The sequence below is a fragment of the Oryctolagus cuniculus genome, chromosome 16, assembly GCF_051225735.1.
Source record: "Oryctolagus cuniculus isolate XC-2025 breed Fujian yellow rabbit chromosome 16, ASM5122573v1, whole genome shotgun sequence".
Taxonomy (NCBI): Eukaryota; Metazoa; Chordata; class Mammalia; order Lagomorpha; family Leporidae; genus Oryctolagus; species Oryctolagus cuniculus.
Genome location: NC_142882.1, coordinates 89043277 through 89061592, shown reverse-complemented (window position 1 = coordinate 89061592; position 18316 = coordinate 89043277). Strand labels below are relative to the sequence as shown.

At 61.0% G+C, this 18316-nt stretch overlaps 1 protein-coding gene across 1 annotated transcript in view; it reads right to left on the bottom strand.

Moving 5' to 3' along the window:
* Positions 1-1456: 1456 nt before the first annotated feature.
* ADCY1 (adenylate cyclase 1) overlaps positions 1457-18316 on the bottom strand; it is an 88465-nt gene continuing 71605 nt past the window's right edge. The window contains exons 16-20 of the mRNA XM_070059440.2: positions 17666-17812; positions 17205-17303; positions 13606-13720; positions 11079-11203; positions 1457-9327 (exon numbers count right to left, since the gene is read on the bottom strand). Coding sequence (XP_069915541.1) covers positions 9025-9327; positions 11079-11203; positions 13606-13720; positions 17205-17303; positions 17666-17812 — 789 coding nt within the window. The 3' untranslated portion in view covers positions 1457-9024. The remainder of the gene's footprint in view (positions 9328-11078; positions 11204-13605; positions 13721-17204; positions 17304-17665; positions 17813-18316) is intronic.

Below are 18316 nucleotides of genomic sequence, written 5' to 3'. Positions count from 1 at the left end.
GGCTGTTGTCGCTCCCCCTCTTCGTGGAGGAACGACACAGGACCCTGCGCTGTTCTTTCGTCTGCTTGGCCCTCCCCGGGTTTGCTGCTGGTTCTTCCCGGGTTGGCTACTATCCCTTCCACCTCCGTGGAAGGGCAGTTCCCCCTGGCCACATTCCCCACTTCCGCAGGGGAGCAGCACACCGCCGGCCGGCTCTACTCGGGGGCTGCACAGGTGTTCCTTCAGCTAGATGTTCCCCATAGATGTTCCCGGTGCATGCCGTCTCTCTCCTCCTTTATAGTCCTCCTCCGCCAATCCCAACTCGGCTGCCCACACGCCGAGTACGCTGCTCTCCTCCAATCAGGAGCAAGTCCTACAGTTTATTGGCTGAACTGGAGGCAGCTGTGCGGAAGCTGTTTACTTCTCTCCCAGCGCCATATTGTGGGAGAGCAGATGCATAGAATAAGTCTTAATTCGAGTAACTTAGTCTAGTCCGGATTGCTCCCCACAGGCTGTGCGCACCTCTTAGGAGGTGAGACAGCTTACAGGTGAACAAAAGTGAGTTCATCACCAAGTCCCGCACACTCAGACCCGAGCGGCAACACTGTTCCAGCAGAGTCCTCCCGGCCAGGAGAGTGAAATAACATGGAGCCCCCACCGTGAACCTGTGACACAACACGGGCGCCCACGCTGAACCCGTGATGTAACACGGAGCCCCCACGCTGAGCCTGTGACATAACATGGAGCCCACACGGATCTGTGACATAACACGGGCACCCACACTGAGCCTGTGACATAACATGGAGCCCCCACGCTGAGCCCGTGACACAACACGGAGCCCCCACCGTGAACCTGTGACACAACACGGGCGCCCACACTGAACCCGTGATGTAACGTGGGCGCCCACGCTGAGCCTGTGACATAACACGGAGCCCACATTGAGCCTGTGACACAACACGGAGCCCACACTGATCTGTGACATAACACAGGCGTCTACACTGAACCCATGATGTAACATGGGCGCCCACGCTGAGCCTGTGACACAACACGGAGCCCACACGCTGAGCCTGTGACACAACACGGAGCCCACACTAAACCACGAGCGAGGATGGCACAGAGATGCGGGGCAGGGACAGGCATTCGGCCCCACAGTTAAGAGGCCCACGTGGGGGACCTGGATCGGGTTCCTGGCTCTCGGCTTCAGCCTTGGGCTGGCCCAGGTCGTCCTGAGCGTCTGGGGAATGGTCCCACAGACAGGCAGTGCTCACCGGCGCTCTCTGCCTCTCAAATGAAACTTTAAAGAACGTAAACACTGGTGGGCACGGCGCGTCAGCGAGAGGGCGGCTGTTCCGAGGGAGGCACACCTGCCTCATCCACACGCGCTTTGATGGATAAACCCCCCGAAGGCACACGCGGCAGGAGACACCCGCGAGCACCCACAGGACCAGGCATCCTCCAGCACAGGGGTCGTGCCGGCTTACTCAAGCAATTTTTTTCCTTTATTTTTGTTAAATAAGACTTCAGAAAGTCTAGTGCAAACACTCAGTACAAAAGTTGCAGTTAAGAAATGTACATTCACATACAACATTTCAGGCCATTCACTTTTTTAAATAAAAATAGGACAAATTAGTCAATGACTTGTCTCAATTTAACAACCTTGAAAAACACTGGAAGGAGCTCTACAGTGTTCAGTTGACATAAAAATAGACCCGTATTGATTATGCAAATCTATCATGAGAAGTTACCCAGTGAGATCGAGTGGCGGTAGTGCTAAAGCGCCCATCGCGTTCTCGGGCCGTGCGGGACATGGCCCCCGGCCCACGACCCCTCTCCAGGCAAACCCAGGGGCTCACACGGCCTTCTCCACTCGTGACCGTCCAGGCTGCGATCAGGATGGAATCCACCAGAGGCGGGGCCATGCTGACACCACTCTCCTTTGTGCAAGTCCGTGTGCAGTCAGTGCACGGGTAGGGCGGTGGAGGAAGGGAGACGGTGCATACTAAGTGCATGAACCGTGGTGGCTGGGAGGCTCTGGGCCCAGCCCACGGGTGGCTCGGGGCAGGCTTGGGCCAGTCCCGTGGTGCATGCTGCGTGATTTCGAATTCGAACTAAATTCCACACAATCAGGAATCTCACGGCATGCAGACGGCTTGCATATACACAGTCTGAACAGGGATGAAGGCGGCACCGGGCAGGTGCGCTCCGGGTGGCGGGTTGCATTGGCACTGCCGGCGCGTGCTGGAGGCAGCGGTGGGCTTCCTCAAGACCCCCACGTGGGGGCAGGGTCCCCTGAGACTTGGGTTTCCAGTGCCCAGGGGCCCGGGTGAGTGGTGGTTGCTGGTGGGAGGTGACCTGGCTGCTGTGGAGTGTCTCCCCGCTGCCCTGCGGGGAGGCAGATGGCTACAGGCGGGACCTGGCGGCAGCTTCCTCACTGCCGCCCCACAGGCGTGCTAAAGCCCGCGAGATGCCACCGAGACCTTGCAGCTCATCTAGGAGATGCCTCTGCTGAAACAGGAATTCCCAACACAGCAGCTGGATGGGCTGTGAACCCCGCCCGCTGAGGGTGAGCGGCCCAGCACCGGCGGCGGAGCTCGGGTGCTCGCCCGGCTTCCCACCACCTGTCCTACCTGGGAACATTCCCCAGGGCAACCTGCTCTGCCAACGTCCCCTCACCCTGGACCCCCAACACCCACGTCCTGGCCAGGGACGGCTCTGCCACAGGGAAGGGGAACACAGACTTCAAAGGCAGCCCTGGCTCCCTGGAGCCCCGCCTGGGACTGGAGCTGGACTCCCTGTGGGTGGAGAGGCTGGGAGACCCGGGCTGCTCCTTACCTGATGGCGGGGTGCCCCCTCCCAAGAATGACGGCCGCTGTCTTCCCTGTTTAAGGGGATGCTGTACCTTGGCCACTACAGCAGGCTGTGCACCTGCAAAGCTTTGGGACATACAGTCTACGGTGGCGAGGCAGGGAGGTCTCAAGCCTACCACGTTCGTCCTTGCTGGGAAGACCTCTGCCTACCGAGGAGGGGATGGCTTAGCCCAGACGAGGCACATGGCTGTAACTTAGCAGTCTGAGGCCAGGCAGGGACACCGATCCAAGGAGGGGGGCCTGAGAGCTGGCCTTGCCCACGAGAACCAACCCAGGCTATACCAAGAGCCCTCCTGCCAGGGGTCCCCTCTGCCACCAGGGACACTGGTGAGCAGACAAGCTAGCTAGCATTCTCCAGTTTGCAGAGGTCACTGTCAGCACAGGCACTAAATGAAATGCAGAGACAAGGGCTTGGATGGGGACAGAACAGGAGGTGACGCGTGGCCTTGCTTCTCAGGGTTGTCCCTCAGCTCTCTGCACCCCAGATCCTCCATGGACAACATGAGGGCTGCACCGCCCACTCCCTCCACGGCTTTCTGGGGAGAGACACGCGGCACACGCAGGCGCCCAGCCACAGCCCAGCCAGGTCCGCTGGAGACCTGTTCAGCGCACGGGAGAGGGACGGCTCCCTCCCTTGGTGATCAGGGTGGAGCTCATCGAGTGAAGGAACCTCCCACCCTCCACGAGGGCCAAGCACTCACACGTGCGATGATCCGTCAACTGCAGGGGCTGGACACGACACTGGGAGGCCAGGGCACGGCCACCACAGTTCTGACTTCCAAGGTGCTGTTTCCAGCCAGCGCAAGAGGGCCACCTGCCTGTTCCTCCTTCCCCTGCACATCTGGGACGGGAGCCAGCACCTCAGCCGGGGGGGGGGGGGTCTGGGAACAGGGGCCTGGGGCTTCTCCTGCTGGAATCCCTGTCCCCAGGCTTCCATGTGCACCACACCAAGCAAACGGGACCCATCCGGTGCCTCACGTCCCCAGACATTAGTGCTGCTACTGACCAGAGGCCTCAGAAAGAGCCCTGGTGGTTATGTGGAGCTGGGGGCCTGGGGGCTCAGGAGCCGCGAGGACCCCCAGGGGGCGCTGAGCTGCCCTGCTTCCGTGAGGAGGACTTTCCAGGGCAATCACATCAGACACGCGGGGCCAGCTCCCCAAACGCCCCAGTGGCCATCATGGCTGGCTGAAAGTTTAATTTTGTTCCTTACACAAATTGGTCTTAATCCCAGGAATAAGTGATTTTCATTACCTATGAAATTTCATTACCTAGTTGTGTGGCACACACAAATGCACAGTGCACACATGCATGTGTTCGCACATGGTACATATGAACATACATGTCCACAAATGCTACACACGCTTTGTATGCACACATGTGCTCACACTCAACACACGTGCAGACATGCAAACACACATGACCCACATGCACATAAGCACTCACACGTGCACGCATGCACACACATGGCATGAGGCATGTTCCTATGACACACACATGTGCACACATATGGCACATGTTGGCATAGCACACAGGTTCACAGACATGCACATGTGCACAGCATACACATCCCAGTGCTCACAAATACAACACACAGGCACACTTGTGCAGACAACATACATGTGCGTGCACTCCCACTGATCTGAGCTGTGAACAGGTCTGATTTGGACACAATGCATTCAGCTTCCAGGGAAATTCAGACGGGTGTTCAAGTTATGAACTGGCTGTTCGTGGTTTAGGGAAGCTGTGGGATGGACGGGCGGCGCTAACGGTGCTGACTTTGAAAGTGACAGGTCCCCTCCCATCCCATCCCAGGGTCTGGGGACAAGGCAGAAACCCGACACTCCCCCAGCGTCCCTGCAGGTCCGGCGCTGTGGCAGCCCCAGGAGCCCACTGTGTCAGCGGAGGGCTGAGCTCATGAACCACACTGCAGCCACTCTGATGCCCTGGCTGTCTCCCAGGCGCAGGGAGAGGGTCCTCCATCCCCCAGTTCTCCAGCACGGCCGATGCACCGAGCCACCCCCTCCCCCAATGCAACAGGGCTCACCCCTCCCGACACCCCCTGGGCACCATCCCTGCCCACCAGCAGGGCAGAAGGTTCTCAAAGCCCACCCCTCCGGCCCCAACCCCGGGAGCCCCTCGGCTTCAGGGGGTCCAGCTGGGACACTGCTCTCAGCCCTCGTCTCCCGCTGCCTGAACAGGGTAGGGTCGCAGGAGGCAGAAGCCATGGGCTGTCCAACCGCCACCAGCACCTTCACCGAACACCGGAAATAGCGTGTCCTCCCTGGTGCCAGAGCGCACGGAACAATGCGTGTGCAGATGGCCATCGTGGGTTTCTGAGGCCCAGCAAGTCCCCCGTTGTCTCTCTGCCACCCTTGGGCTCATCTAGAAGGCTGAGCCACACCCACACCGGCCCCAGCAGCCCCTCCACCCACACCTCCAGGCGGGTCCCCGAGTCCTGGCCTGAGAAGCAGCAAGTGCAGACAGCCGGGAGTGTGGAGCAGGAGCCGCTCGCACGGGCCCCCACTCGCTCAGGAAGCAGAGCTCCACGCGAGCGACCCGGGAGGCTTTGCAAGAGAAGCAGCCGTGCGGCCAGCAGGGTCAGCACACTCCACTGTCTCAGCAGGCCCAGCGCTGCGCGGCCATTGCTTCGCACACCACCAGCACACCTGCACATTTCCAGAATGTACGGTTTGGACACGGGACTTTCACCCTCCGGGGCTGTGACAGCTCCAGAGGGCGCACGCTTTGCAGACCAAGCACCCGTGTGGGGCCCACGTGGGTCAGGGCGCTGCCCTGTAGCCCAGTGCCCCACTGGGACCCTCTACACACCCTGCCTCATGCCCACTGTGGCCAGGAGCTCTTGGTCAGCGACAGGACCTCTCTGTCTCCCCGTGGCTGGGTGAAGTGCACCACTGTGGTCAGGCTGCATCCTCCACCTCACCCAGAACGCCCCCACGTCTCCCGCCATCCCCTCCAGCCAGGGGGACATCCTGGGGAGGCCTCGCACTGCTCCCCCCTTTAACTCACTGTAGCAACACACCACGCAGCCAGCCACGGAGACAGCAAGGGACAGGTCGGATCCTGCGTGGGGACTGCCTTGGCTTCCTCCTCCCTCCCCGAGCGAGGCTCCCCACAGGAGGCTCGCACACCCACGCTGTCTGCTCACCTGCCGGGGCGCAGAGCTCAGCCCTGGTACTGGGGCCGGGCCGAGGGAGGGGCGGGGCCTGGGGAGTGGCGGCCCCAGGGTAAGACAAGCGCAGGGGTGTGTGGTTCTTCTCTGGGCCAGACTCATCTCTTTGGGATGGAGTTGGGGTTATTGCTTCTCGGACAGAGGGTCTAGAAGCCCTGATGGCCTTGGAGTCTGAGAAACCTGGGCTGGCGGCTCGGCTGCCGGGCCTGGGAGGCCCCCAGGAGTGGAAGCATTGGGGGCCAGAGGCCCGGGGGGCAGGCCGCCCCTCGCAGGGAGGCGTGGTGCCAGGCCCTTCCTCGTGTTTGGTGCGGTGTGCAGGTGGGCCCTGCAGCGCGTGCACTATGTACAGAGCATCCTACAAGAAGGAACTTAGAGAATCCTACTGAGGGCTCCACCCTCTGTACATGAATACTGTACAAGATTAAAAATAAATAAGGCAATATCATACAGTTCATAAATAAAAAGGAACAGGTTCTTCACCAAACCCCTGGGAACATATGGCTACACGTGCCGCTGAACACGCAGGAGGCGGGCAGGGTTTGGAGCTGCTGATGATGGAGAAGTGTGGGCCCAGCCGGGCTGCACGGCGCCACCCTGCACCCAGAGGCCTCCCGGTCCCCGGCCACAGGGGGGACCACATGCGTTCACTCACACGCCCGCCTGTGCTCTCGGCCTGGTGGCACATGTGCCCAGCCGTGTCCCCCAGGCTTGGTCACAATGTGGCTGGCTGTGCTCCGGGTCCTACAAGTCAAGTCCAGGTGTCACCAGAGGCCCTGGCGACACATCCGCTCCTCCTCCAGCTGCTGCCGAGCATGGCTGCCATGGCTGTGGGAACCACGCGCCACCTCCCCCGCTGGCTAGGGCTGGGGGCTGGCCTTGCATGGCAGCACAGCGGCACCACCTCCTGAGCCTTCTGTAAACCCAAATACAGCCGAGTCCCCACGCCGTCCTGTCTGGAGCCCCTCCCAGCCCTTCTGCCCTGGTCCCTTTGCGGGGAGGGGACCGTGTTCCCGCACAGTGCAGGCCGGGGTCCAACCCCCACCTGTCTTCTAACATCCCTGTTCTTCCTTCTGCCGGCCAAGTCCCATGAGTCCTCTGCCCCCGACACAGGATGGCCTGGGCAGCCAGCAGCACTGGGGACCCACGGGGACCAGGCTGCATGAGAGGCAGCCCCACGCCTGGGGCACCCAGGTTGTGAGTGACCAGGGCCGGGGTCACCACACCCACTGGGCCCCGCTCACTGCATGTGGCTCCTGCTGGGGGCAGATGGATGGACGGGGAAGTCCCAGCACAAAGGGGATGACCAGGACGAGTCATCTGTCGTCCTAAAGACAGCAAGGTGGGGAGCCCAGCTGAGGCAGGGCCCTGAGCAGGGCCAGCCAGGTTCTCAGCCCGTGGGTCAGCAGATGCATCTGCCCACAGTGGGGCTGTGGGGGACACCAGCTCCTGCCTCCCGAGCACCCCCGCCGGCCCCCAGCCCCACGCCACACACAGGCCCCCAGAGGAAGACCAAGCTGCCCTCCTCACCCCCTGAAGTCTGTGGCCGGCTCTGAGCTCAGCTGGCCCTGGCCAAGGGGCTCCTGGGTGACCAGAGGAGGGTCACCAGGGGCCGTCGTGGAGACGCAGCCCTGTCCGAGAGGGAGGAGAGTGGACAGAGCTCCTCTCAGCTCTCACCTGTCCCCAGGTCCACACCTCAGGACAGGCAGGCAGGGGACCCTGCATGGTCCCTGTGCCCCATTCTCAGAGCCACCTCGGCCACAGCCACCACACAGTACCAAGCACACACAGCTGTCCCAGCACCACACACGGCCCAGCAAAGCCACCCCGGCCGCCCCCAGCTGTGGCCAAGGCCATCCAGCTGCCCAGGGGACACAACCATCCCACCCGACTGGGATCCACACACAGCAGGGCCCACACAAGGGTCTACACTCTAGGGAGGGGGCGGTGGAGAGAGGCCCCTGAGCCTGGTGGCCACGAGCGGGGGTTGGAGGCAGGCTTCCCTTTCTCCACTCGAGCCCTGTGGCCACCCCTGCAAACAGGGGGCCTCGCCCTGCCCCCTCCCTGCACACCAGAGGGCTCCGCCTCGCCCACAGGGGCTGACCGGCCCCTGCCCACCAGTCCCCCCACACCCTCATCTTGGACCCAGTGCATGGGGCCACTGTCAAAGCCACTGTAGCTCCCTCCCAGACCACAGCCGAGACCCTGGCCAGGAGGGCTCGATCTGCCAGAGGACCACGTCCTGAGCAAGGGAACTGGCCTGTTCTCACCCGGCAGGAAAGACAGGATGAGGCCACCCCCTCCTCAGAACGCGGCGACAGCACAGGTGGATGTCCCAGGGTCACCGGAGCCAGGGCCGGCAGGTACAGCACACATGGGCGGGCCACGTGGCCACACCCACAACGCTGGGAGTGAGGCTGTGGGCCAGCCCCTCCTGTGAGGATTCCTGAAGCCCCACCCCACAGTCTCGACACAAAACCTCACCGCTCCCCACGCGTGAGAGGCGTGTCGCAGTCCTGCCCACACGGTCCCCTGCAAGGCCACCCAGCCCCGTGCTGTGCCCGTGGGGTGAGCGGCCCAGGCCTTGGGGCCCTGCCCAGTGGGTCCTCACTTCCCTTCTGGCTCTCAAGGCCGCCGCTCATGGCTGGAGTCAGGATCCGCTCGGGCCGGATGGACACGGAGCTGTGTTGGGTCTCCTCGGTCACCGCCAGCCAGACTTCCGCGCCCTCGCCCCGAGTCCGACGGATCTCTCAAAGTGCTGACGCTGGCGCCAGCCTGGCCTGACCCCGGCAGGGCCACTGGGGAGGAACAGCTAAGCCCCCGGGGGGGCTGGCACAGACAGGGCTCCGCGGGCCCTCGGTTCACACTCCGACAGCCAGGCCACAGGCTCTCTGCACTGCATGTCGGCTGGTCCTGGCTGCAGCCACATGGCCTGTGTGGCCTGGGGCACTCTTGCCCCGGGTGCGTGCCCAGTGGCCAGCCTGGGCTCTGCTAGGCCTCCTTCCCAGCGGCTGCAGGGGGCAGGAACTGGGCAGCGGGCTGTTGGGGGAGCCCGGCACCCACCAGGGGGCCGGCCGCAGGGCCCAGTGGGGGGCGCCTGGCCTGGAGGCCACCTCTCCCGTAAGGACACATCTTCTGCCCCAGGCTCAGGGACCTGGGCTGGGAGCCGCTCCCGTCGGTCCTGCCTTCCAGGAAGTAGGTCAGCATCTCCCCCTTGCCCTTCACGCTGACTTTGCCTCGGCACACGAAGTGGTAGGGGCACTTTCTCAGCAGCCGGTGGACGTCCTCCGTCACCTGTGGACGGACAGAAGCCAGGAGGGGGTCATGTGGGAGCAGGAGCCGGAACATTCCAGAACATTCCATGCCACTTCTGTCCCTGCCCACCCTGTCAGCTGTGGCCCTAGCTCCTGCTGCAACTGTTTCGTTCTACCTTAAGACGGACGAGACCCTGCAAAGACCACCCATGGGACCCAGAGGGACCTGGGCTGGGGTGGGAGGCACAGCCCAGGGGTCCTGATTCCTGCTCCTGAACAAATGGCAAACACGACCTTCACTGGCCTGGCCCTGAGCTGGGAGCGGTGACCTGGATGCTCCCACGGGCAGGGGATGGGGGCCGGGCCGGTGTGAGCCACCAGGGACACGCTTCAGCTGGACAAGCAGCGACAACGACGATGCAGCACTTTCCCAGGGACCTCATCCTGCAGCCAAACGGGTCAGAGCTGCCCCTCCCCTGCTTCATCCCGGAGCCACCCCTTGGCCTCCCTGGTGTCCTGGCTGCTCCCCGCCCCATGTGGGCACCCAGCTCTGTCACCCTCAGCCGCGGCAGCTCAGTGCATCCCAAACCCCGTCCTGAGTCCCGGCAGCACGGAAGGCGCGGGCACATCTGAGCAGGGAGGACGGTGCCAGGGCCTCTCAGTGCCAGGGAGGCCCACGGGAGACACAGGCCATGGCGAGTGGCCACGTGTGCAGGAGGCGGGGCCGGGGCAGCGACGGGCTCAGATCTGAGTCTGGAAACAGAGACGCCTTGTGGGGTGGGGGCAGGGCAGACGGTGCTCCTGGGAAGCTCTCCCTGGACCGTGAGCAGCTGGGGAGGCTGCAGACCGGAGCTCAGGTCCACACAGCAACACGCTGTGTGCGCTGGACCACCAGAGCCCGGCGCCGCTTTTGTGGATTTTACTGCGGTGAAGGAAATCACAGGATGTTTTTAAGAACACAGAGGCGCAGCACTGAGCTGCCGGCCTTAGACCGCCCCCGACCTGCCGCGCTCCAGGGTGCAGCCAAGGCGCCCCACCCAGAGCTCGTGCTGAGGCCCCAGCTGGCGGCCTGCGGGCTGGAGACCACGCTGGCTGCTGCACTGCCCCCGGCACCCTCCACACAAATGGGCGAACACTGCCCCCAGCAGGCTCCGCAGGATGACCAAGCCGCGGAAGCTGACGGCTGCTGCAGGAGGGGTCCAGACACCTGCCTCCATGGCCCATGGCCCAGCAGCAGGGAACCAGCCCTGCCTGGCCAGCTCTGCCCCACTGTCACAGGTCCCCAAGACCAGCGCTGATGATGTCACACACCAGGAGAAGGGACCTCAGTTCTCAGGCGAGCTGGTCCCTTCCTGGCTCCGTCTGACCCTTGGGGGTGTCAGGGCTGAGGTCACGCTGTCCCTCGGGACGCCAGCAGAGTCCATCGCGCCCCTCCACGCTGCCTACTGAACCTGCCCAGGTTCAGCCACCAGGTCACGACCCCCGAGTGGCCTGGGAGCTCCTGGGATGTGGAAGGCACTCTGCCCTCAGCCCCAGGGAAGAAGCCCTTCCTGGCCACGGCAGCACGGGGCTGGGTCCCAGCACAGGGAGGGCCCTGGAGCACCCACGGCACTCCCATGGCCGTACAGTCAGGCGGCAAACTCCAGCTCCAGCAGACACCCTGACACATGCTGGGGTCCGTGCTGCCACAGACTGGCCACGCTCCGGGGCTGGCCCTGGGCCCCCACGCCTGGGTGCCCTCACCCGCAGAACAGGCGTGCGTGTGCTCTGGGGACTTCCGGGGGAACTGACCTGGATTCGGCCCTGGACGCCAGTGCTGTCCATCCGACTGGCCACATTGACCGTGTTCCCCCAGATGTCATACTGCGGCCGGCGAGCGCCAATCACCCCGGCCACCACGGGGCCCACATTGATGCCTGCAAGACAACCGGGCAGGTGTGGCCTGCGGCCAGCTGGCAAAGTGCCACACGCACCTGCTAGGGGCCGCCCTGGACTGGGTGCCACAGCTGCTGGTGGAAAAGCTGTTCTTACTGGGGTCCTGCTTCCTGGGGTCGTCTGGTACCAGGCTCTACCCTAAGTAGGGGCTCCCCCAGCCTCACAGGAAGGCAGCCGTGAGCTCCACCTGCCCTGGGCTCCCTGAGCAGGCAGCGGGACCCTCACATCACCACCCACTGCCCCCTGCAGCCACACTGGCGGTCAGCAGATTCCAGATCCTGGAGAAAACCAGAGGTGGTCAGTCTGTCCCCAAGTGCAGCCCCTTCCCCTCCTATGTTGGGTGCAGCCCCAGACCGTGGGTCCCAGCACTGAGCCGATTCTCGGACACTTGGTGGGGGGAGGCGCTGGTATGTCTCAGGCCATCGCCTGACCCAGGCCCTGTGCCACCTTCAGCAAAGCACTCACCCTCGCTGGGACTGGGTTCCTCCCCCGAAAATAGGGTACCTGAGCACCAGGGGCCCTGGCCTGGCCTCACCTGAGCACCTGGGACCCTGGCCGGGCCTCACCTGAGCACCTGGGCCCCCGGCCTGGCCTCGGGCGGGGCATCTGGCGAGCTCTCCCCACGACATGGCCTGGAACAAGCCGAGGCCACCTCCACTGCCCCCTTCCCTGCTGCCGGGTGGGTGTTTTTAAGCCTGGCCTGCAGACTCCCCCGAGACCCTAGATGGTGGGGGCTGGTGTGCAGGAACAGCGAGAGGTGACACGGGGGTGTGGGCCAGGACAGGTTCCAGTGGGAAACCCCCAGAGGAACCTCACAGGGCTTCTGGACTGAGCGAGCCCCCTCTGCCCACCCTGAGGCCCCTCCCCACATGGAGGAGACGGCCAGGGCTACTTCTGGGCTCCACTACATGACGAGCCCCGAAGCCCGCCAACCACTGCCCCATGGGAGTGCAAGGAACGTGGAAGCGGGTCTCCCTGGCCCACAGTTAGATCTGTTTCTGGTCACAGCCCAAGGCCCATCGGCAGGCTAGCACCTGCCCAGCACACCCCTCAGGCCGCCAAGCACACACGAGTGCACCTGCCGTGAAGGGGACCCCCTGCCACCATCCCCACACCCCCACAGCACCCAGCTGTGCTCTTAAGGCCACGGAGCGCTTGAGTGCCAAACAGGCCAGAACTCTCCAGCTTGCATTCTGAGCCAGGAAGGGAGAGGAGAGGGAGGGAGAGAGGGAAAGAGGGAGAGAGACAGAAAAGGGGGAAACTGTACTCCTCCAGTTTAACTCTATCCTGTACTAGCAGGAAGTTCCTGGTAAACTGTCTAATGGGGGGGGGGGGTAGGATTAAAATACAAACAGGTGGAACATCCAGGGGGCGTGCCCGCCCCACATGGGAGAGCCTGAATTCAAGGCCCAGCTCCCTGCTGGTGCACACCCTGGGAGGCAGCAGTGGTGGCGCAGGTGCCCGGGCCCCCGCCACCCACGTGGGCGACTGTGTCGAGCTCCTGACTCCTGGCTTCGGCCTGGCCCAGCCCTCACTGCTTGGGCATCTGGGAATAAACCAGTGGAGAGAACCACCTCTGTGTCCCAGTCTCTCTCTCTCTCTCTCTCTCTCTCCCTGCCTTTCAAGTAAAATGAAAATGAATAAAAGTGTTTTTTTTTTTTTAGAGAGACAGAGAGGAAGGTCTTCATTCCGTTGGTTCACCTAATGGCCGCTGCGGCCGGCACACCGTGCTGATCCGAAGCCAGGAGCCAGGTGCTTCTCCTGGTCTCCCATGCGGGTACAGGGCCCAAGCACTTGGGCCATCCTCCACTGCACTCCCGGGCCACAGCAGAGAGCTGGCCTGGAAGAGGAGCAACCGGGACAGAATCCGGCGCCCTGACCGGGACTAGAACCCAGTGTGCCGGCGCCGCTAGGCGGAGGATTAGCCTAGTGAGCCACGGCGCCGGCTTGGGCTTCTCTTTTTTTTTAAATAATAAAATGTGGCGGCTCAGAGGCGGAGCCATGATGCTGAGCACAGCCGCTGGGGGACACTGGCGCCGGCCAATAAAAGTGTTTTAAAAAACCAACACACCATGGTTCTGAAAAGCTTCAAAGGAACCTGGACACTGGCGGTTCCCCCCACTCACTTCCCAGGCCACGGAAGGAGCCCCCAGGACACAGGCCCTCCAGGGTCCCACCGGGGGCTCTTCCTGGGTGCCTGTGCCCATGCCTGCACCTCTCCCTCCAGCTGTGTGCCTCTCAGCCTCTCAGCAGCACCTGAGTCCCACTAGGTCTCGGGACCTGGACAAGGACCCCAGTCCAAGCTGCCGCGGGGGTGGCCCTGGGCAGCTCCACCCTCGCTGAGGCAGGACGGGGAGCCAGGCCAGCAGGCGTGAGCACGTACCCACGCGGAGGACGAAGTCGTTGTAGGATTGGTAGTTGATCTCATCCAGGACGTCGAACATCTCGATGGCAAAGTCTGCCAGGGCGCTGAGGTGGCAGGAGATGGACTTTTTAGCCTGGGCGGGAACAGATGGGGGCCTTGTGTTTGGGGCACGCCCGGGGAAGCGAGCAGGGGCCGGCCAGCACCCCGCCCCTCACGGGATGGGGGCTTGCAGCCTGGGCGTGGCAGGTGCCCTAGGTGTCTGGCCGGGGCACACCGCTGGTCCTCTTCGTGGGCAGGAGCCGGAGTAGAGACGGGGTCCTGGGCAGACCCCAGCTCTGAGAGGCCGACACGACCCACCCGAAGCCATGTGAGCCACAGGGCGCAGGGCTGTCTGGGGGCTCCTGCAGGGACAACGGCACGGTCACTGCCCATTCAGAGGGGGCGGCAGAGGGGAGGGAGCAGCCCCGGCCTCCTTCCCTAGCCCGAGAGCCTGGTCCTGCACGCACGTGTGTGTGTGTGAGTGTGTGTGTGTGTGAGAGAGAGAGAAGAATGTGAGTGTACACATATGTGTATATGAGTGTTCTGTGTGGGAGATTATGTGTGAGTGTATGTGTGATTATGTGAGTGCATGAATGTATATTTCCATGTATGTGTGAATATCTGGGTGTGTATTTATGTGTATGTAAGATTATGTGAGTGTATGAAGGTGAGTCTATATTTGTGTGATTGTGAGTGTGTGTGTGATTGTGCGAGTGTGTATGTGTATGTGTTAGGATTATGTGTGTGCGAATGTGTGTATATGTGTGTGCAGGCATGTGTGTGTGCATGCATGTGTGTATGTGTGTATGCGTGCATGTGTGTGTGCATACATGTGTGTATGTGTGTGCATGCATGTGTGTGCGAATATGAGTGTGTATATGTGTGTGGATGTGTGTGTGCGCGCATGCATGCGTGTGCATGTATGTGTGAGAGTGCCTATATGTGTGTGCATGCATGTGTGTGCATGTGTGTGTGCAGGCATTGTGTGCATGCATGTGTGCATGTGTGCATGCATGTGTGTGCGTGTGTGCATGCATGTGTGTGCAGGCATGTGTGCGTGTGTGCATGCATGTGTGTGCATGTATGTGTGTGTGCATGTGTGTGTGTGTGCGTGTGTGTGTGTGAGGAACAGGGCCCTTTCAGGGAACAGCAGCAGCTCTAAGATTTTTCATTTTTATTTCTAAAGGAGATTTTAATAGCCCTCAAAGTCAGGGAGCTGCTGTGTTCACAAAGAAACGAGAGGCTAATCCAGTATCAGCTATAACCCAGTACTGTAATCCAGTACTCGGCTATAATCCAGTACTTGGCTATAATCCAGTACTCGGCTTTAATCCAGTACTCAGCTATAATCCAGTACTCGGCTATAACCCAGTACTTGGCTATAATCCAGTACTCGGCTATAACCCAGTACTGTAATCCGGTACTCGGCTATAATCCAGTACTCGGCTATAACCCAGTACTCGGCTATAATCCAGTACTCGGCTATAATCCAGAACTCAGCTATAACCCAGTACTATAAACTGGTACTCAGCTATAATCCAGTACTCAGCTATAATCTGGCACTCGGCTATAATCTGGTACTCGGCTATAATCCAGAACTCAGCTATAACCCAGTACTATAAACTGGTACTCAGCTATAATCCAGTACTCAGCTATAATCTGGTACTCGGCTATAATCCGGTACCCGGCTTTAATTCGGTACTCGGCTATAATCCAGTACCAGCTATAACCCAGTACTATAATCCGGTACTCAGCTATAATCCGGTACTCGGCTATAATCCGGCACTCGGCTATGATCCGGCACTCGGCTATAATCCGGCACTCGGCTATGATCCGGTACTCAGCTATAATCCGGTACTCAGCTATAGTCCGGTACTCGACTATAATCCAGAACTTGGCTATAATCCAGAACTCGGCTATAATCCAGAACTCAGCTATAACCCAGTACTATAAACCGGTACTCAGCTATAATCCAGTACTCGGCTATGATCCGGCACTCGGCTATAATCCGGCACTCGGCTATGATCCGGTACTCAGCTATAATCCGGTACTCAGCTATAGTCCGGCACTCGGCTATAATCCAGAACTCGGCTATAATCCAGAACTCAGCTATAACCCAGTACTATAAACCGGTACTCAGCTATAATCCAGTACTCGGCTATAATCTGGCACTCGGCTATAATCCGGTACTTGGCTATAATCTGGTACTCGGCTATAATCCGGCACTTGGCTATAATCCAGTACTCGGCTATAATCTGGTACTCGGCTATAATCCGGCACTCGGCTATGATACGGTACTCAGCTATAATCCGGTACTCAGCTATAGTCCGGTACTCGACTATAATCCAGAACTCGGCTATAATCCAGTACTCGGCTATAATCCGGCACTCGGCTATAATCCAGAACTCGGCTATAATCCAGAACTCGGCTATAATCCAGAACTCAGCTATAACCCAGTACTATAAACCGGTACTCAGCTATAATCCAGTACTCGGCTATAATCTGGCACTCGGCTATAATCCGGTACTTGGCTATAATCTGGTACTCGGCTATAATCCGGCACTTGGCTATAATCCAGTACTCGGCTATAATCTGGTACTCGGCTATAATCCGGCACTCGGCTATAATCCAGTACTCGGCTATAATCTGGTACTCGGCTATAATCCGGCACTCGGCTATAATCCAGTACTCAGCTATAATCTGGTACTCGGCTATAATCCGGCACTCGGCTTTAATCCAGTGCTCGGCTATGCTCACAGCAAACCCGGGTAACCAAGACTAATCCAGGGCTCGGCTGTTCCCACGGCAAACCCGTTCACAGGCAGACTGAGCAGCGGCACAGTCTCCCGCCTGGCCGACACCTTGCCTCCCGGGCCCACTCAGGCTGCGGCCCAGGGACAGTCATCTCATTCCTGGGTGTGAGGCTACGCTGTGGGCTCTTGCAGGTGTTCCAGGTAACTGGCATTCCCTTCTCTCCCTGGTCACCCAGAGCTGCCATCAGCACGGGTGGCGGGCAGAGCCAGGTGACTCCTCTGCACCGGCTGCTGGGATCAGGTTTCTTCTTCGTCCTAGGGACACGCTGGATCGCATGACTCGCTTCAGAAAGCTGAACTGGCCTTGCGCAGCTGGAGTAAGTTTAACTTGGTCTTGACATTTAATTCTTTTTATTTATTTTTGGATTCAACTTGCTAACATGTGTAGAGGACCTCCGCATCGCTATCCTGGAGAAACACTCCTGCAACCTCCTTCCTCGCAGTGTCTGCTGCTGGGGACTCTGGGTGGTGCTGGCCGCGCACCATGAGCTACCACGTGGTCGCTCCTTGCGCCTCCTGGAGGAGGGAGGAGAGAACTGCGCAACTGGGAGAAACCCCCGGCAAAGGCATCTGGCCGGTGCCTTCTGTTTTAGAGCATGACTGTGGATCGGATTTCCCCGACAGACACCGATCTATTCCGATTATGTATCTGTGTGTATTCGCAACCCTGCTCTGGGAAGGACAAACCGCAGGGACCCGCCCGGGGCGCAGAGGGAACACAGGGCTGGGCTGGGTCCCGAGCAGGCAGCCCAGGACGGCACTCACCCTGGTGCCGGCCGTGGGCGCCAGCCCCACTGCAGCCATGTAGGTGCTCCCAATGGTCTTGATCTTCTCTAGGTCCTTGTAAAAGTCTTTGTCCATGAGCTTTGTTTAAAACACAAAACTGGTAAACATTACACAACATTTAAGAAACAGCACCACAGCCAGCGGCCACCAGGAGCTAAGCAGAGTGGCCCAGCGCCTTCTGGACACAGCCTGACTCCATCACTTGGGGCCTCACACGGTTCTGGGAGCTCCTTTGGGAGGGGCGGCGAGAAAGGACAGGGCAGGATGTGGTCCTGTCCCCCACCACTCGAGGGCCTGGGAAGCCTGCCCACCCACGTGGTGAGGAGGCTGCCAGCCCCGCCCGGTGGCCTGTCCCACCCCCTGGGGCTGGCGCGGCGTGCCTCGGGCTCTGCCTTCCCCGCCGCAGCCACAGAGACGCTCGCCGGCTGCGGCGGCCTCACCTCGTCAAAGTCGGCGATGATCTCGTTGAGGAGCCGCAGGCACTCCACCCCCATGTTGTTGCCGTCCAGCTCGATGTAGAAGTCGTTGAAGTTGGGGATGGAGGCGAACATGACGCCCACCTGGGAGTAGGACTGGTAGTAGAGGTCCTGTAGGGCCAGGGCACAGGTCAGCCCCACACGGGCACTGGGCTCTGGGTCAGCCCCACACGGGCACCGAGCTCTGTGTCAGCCCTGCATGGGCACCAGGGCTCTGGGTCAGCCCTGCATGGGCACTGGGCATTGGGTCAGCCCCACACGGGCACTGGGCTCTGGGTCAGCCCCACACGGGCACCGGGCTCTGGGTCAGCCCCACACGGGCACCGGGCTCTGGGTCAGCCCCACATGGGCACCAGGGCTCTGGGTCAGCCCCACACGGGCACCAGGGCTCTGGGTCAGCCCCACACGGGCACCGGGCTCTGGGTCAGCTCTGCATGGGCACCGGGGCTCTGGGTCAGCCCCACATGGGCACTGGGGCTCTGGGTCAGCCCCGCCCAGGCATCGAGGCTCTGGGTCAGCCCCACATGGGCACCGGGCTCTGGGTCAGCCCCACATGGGCACTGGGCCCTCGGTCAGCCCCACACAGGCACTGGGCATTGGGTCAGCCCCACATGG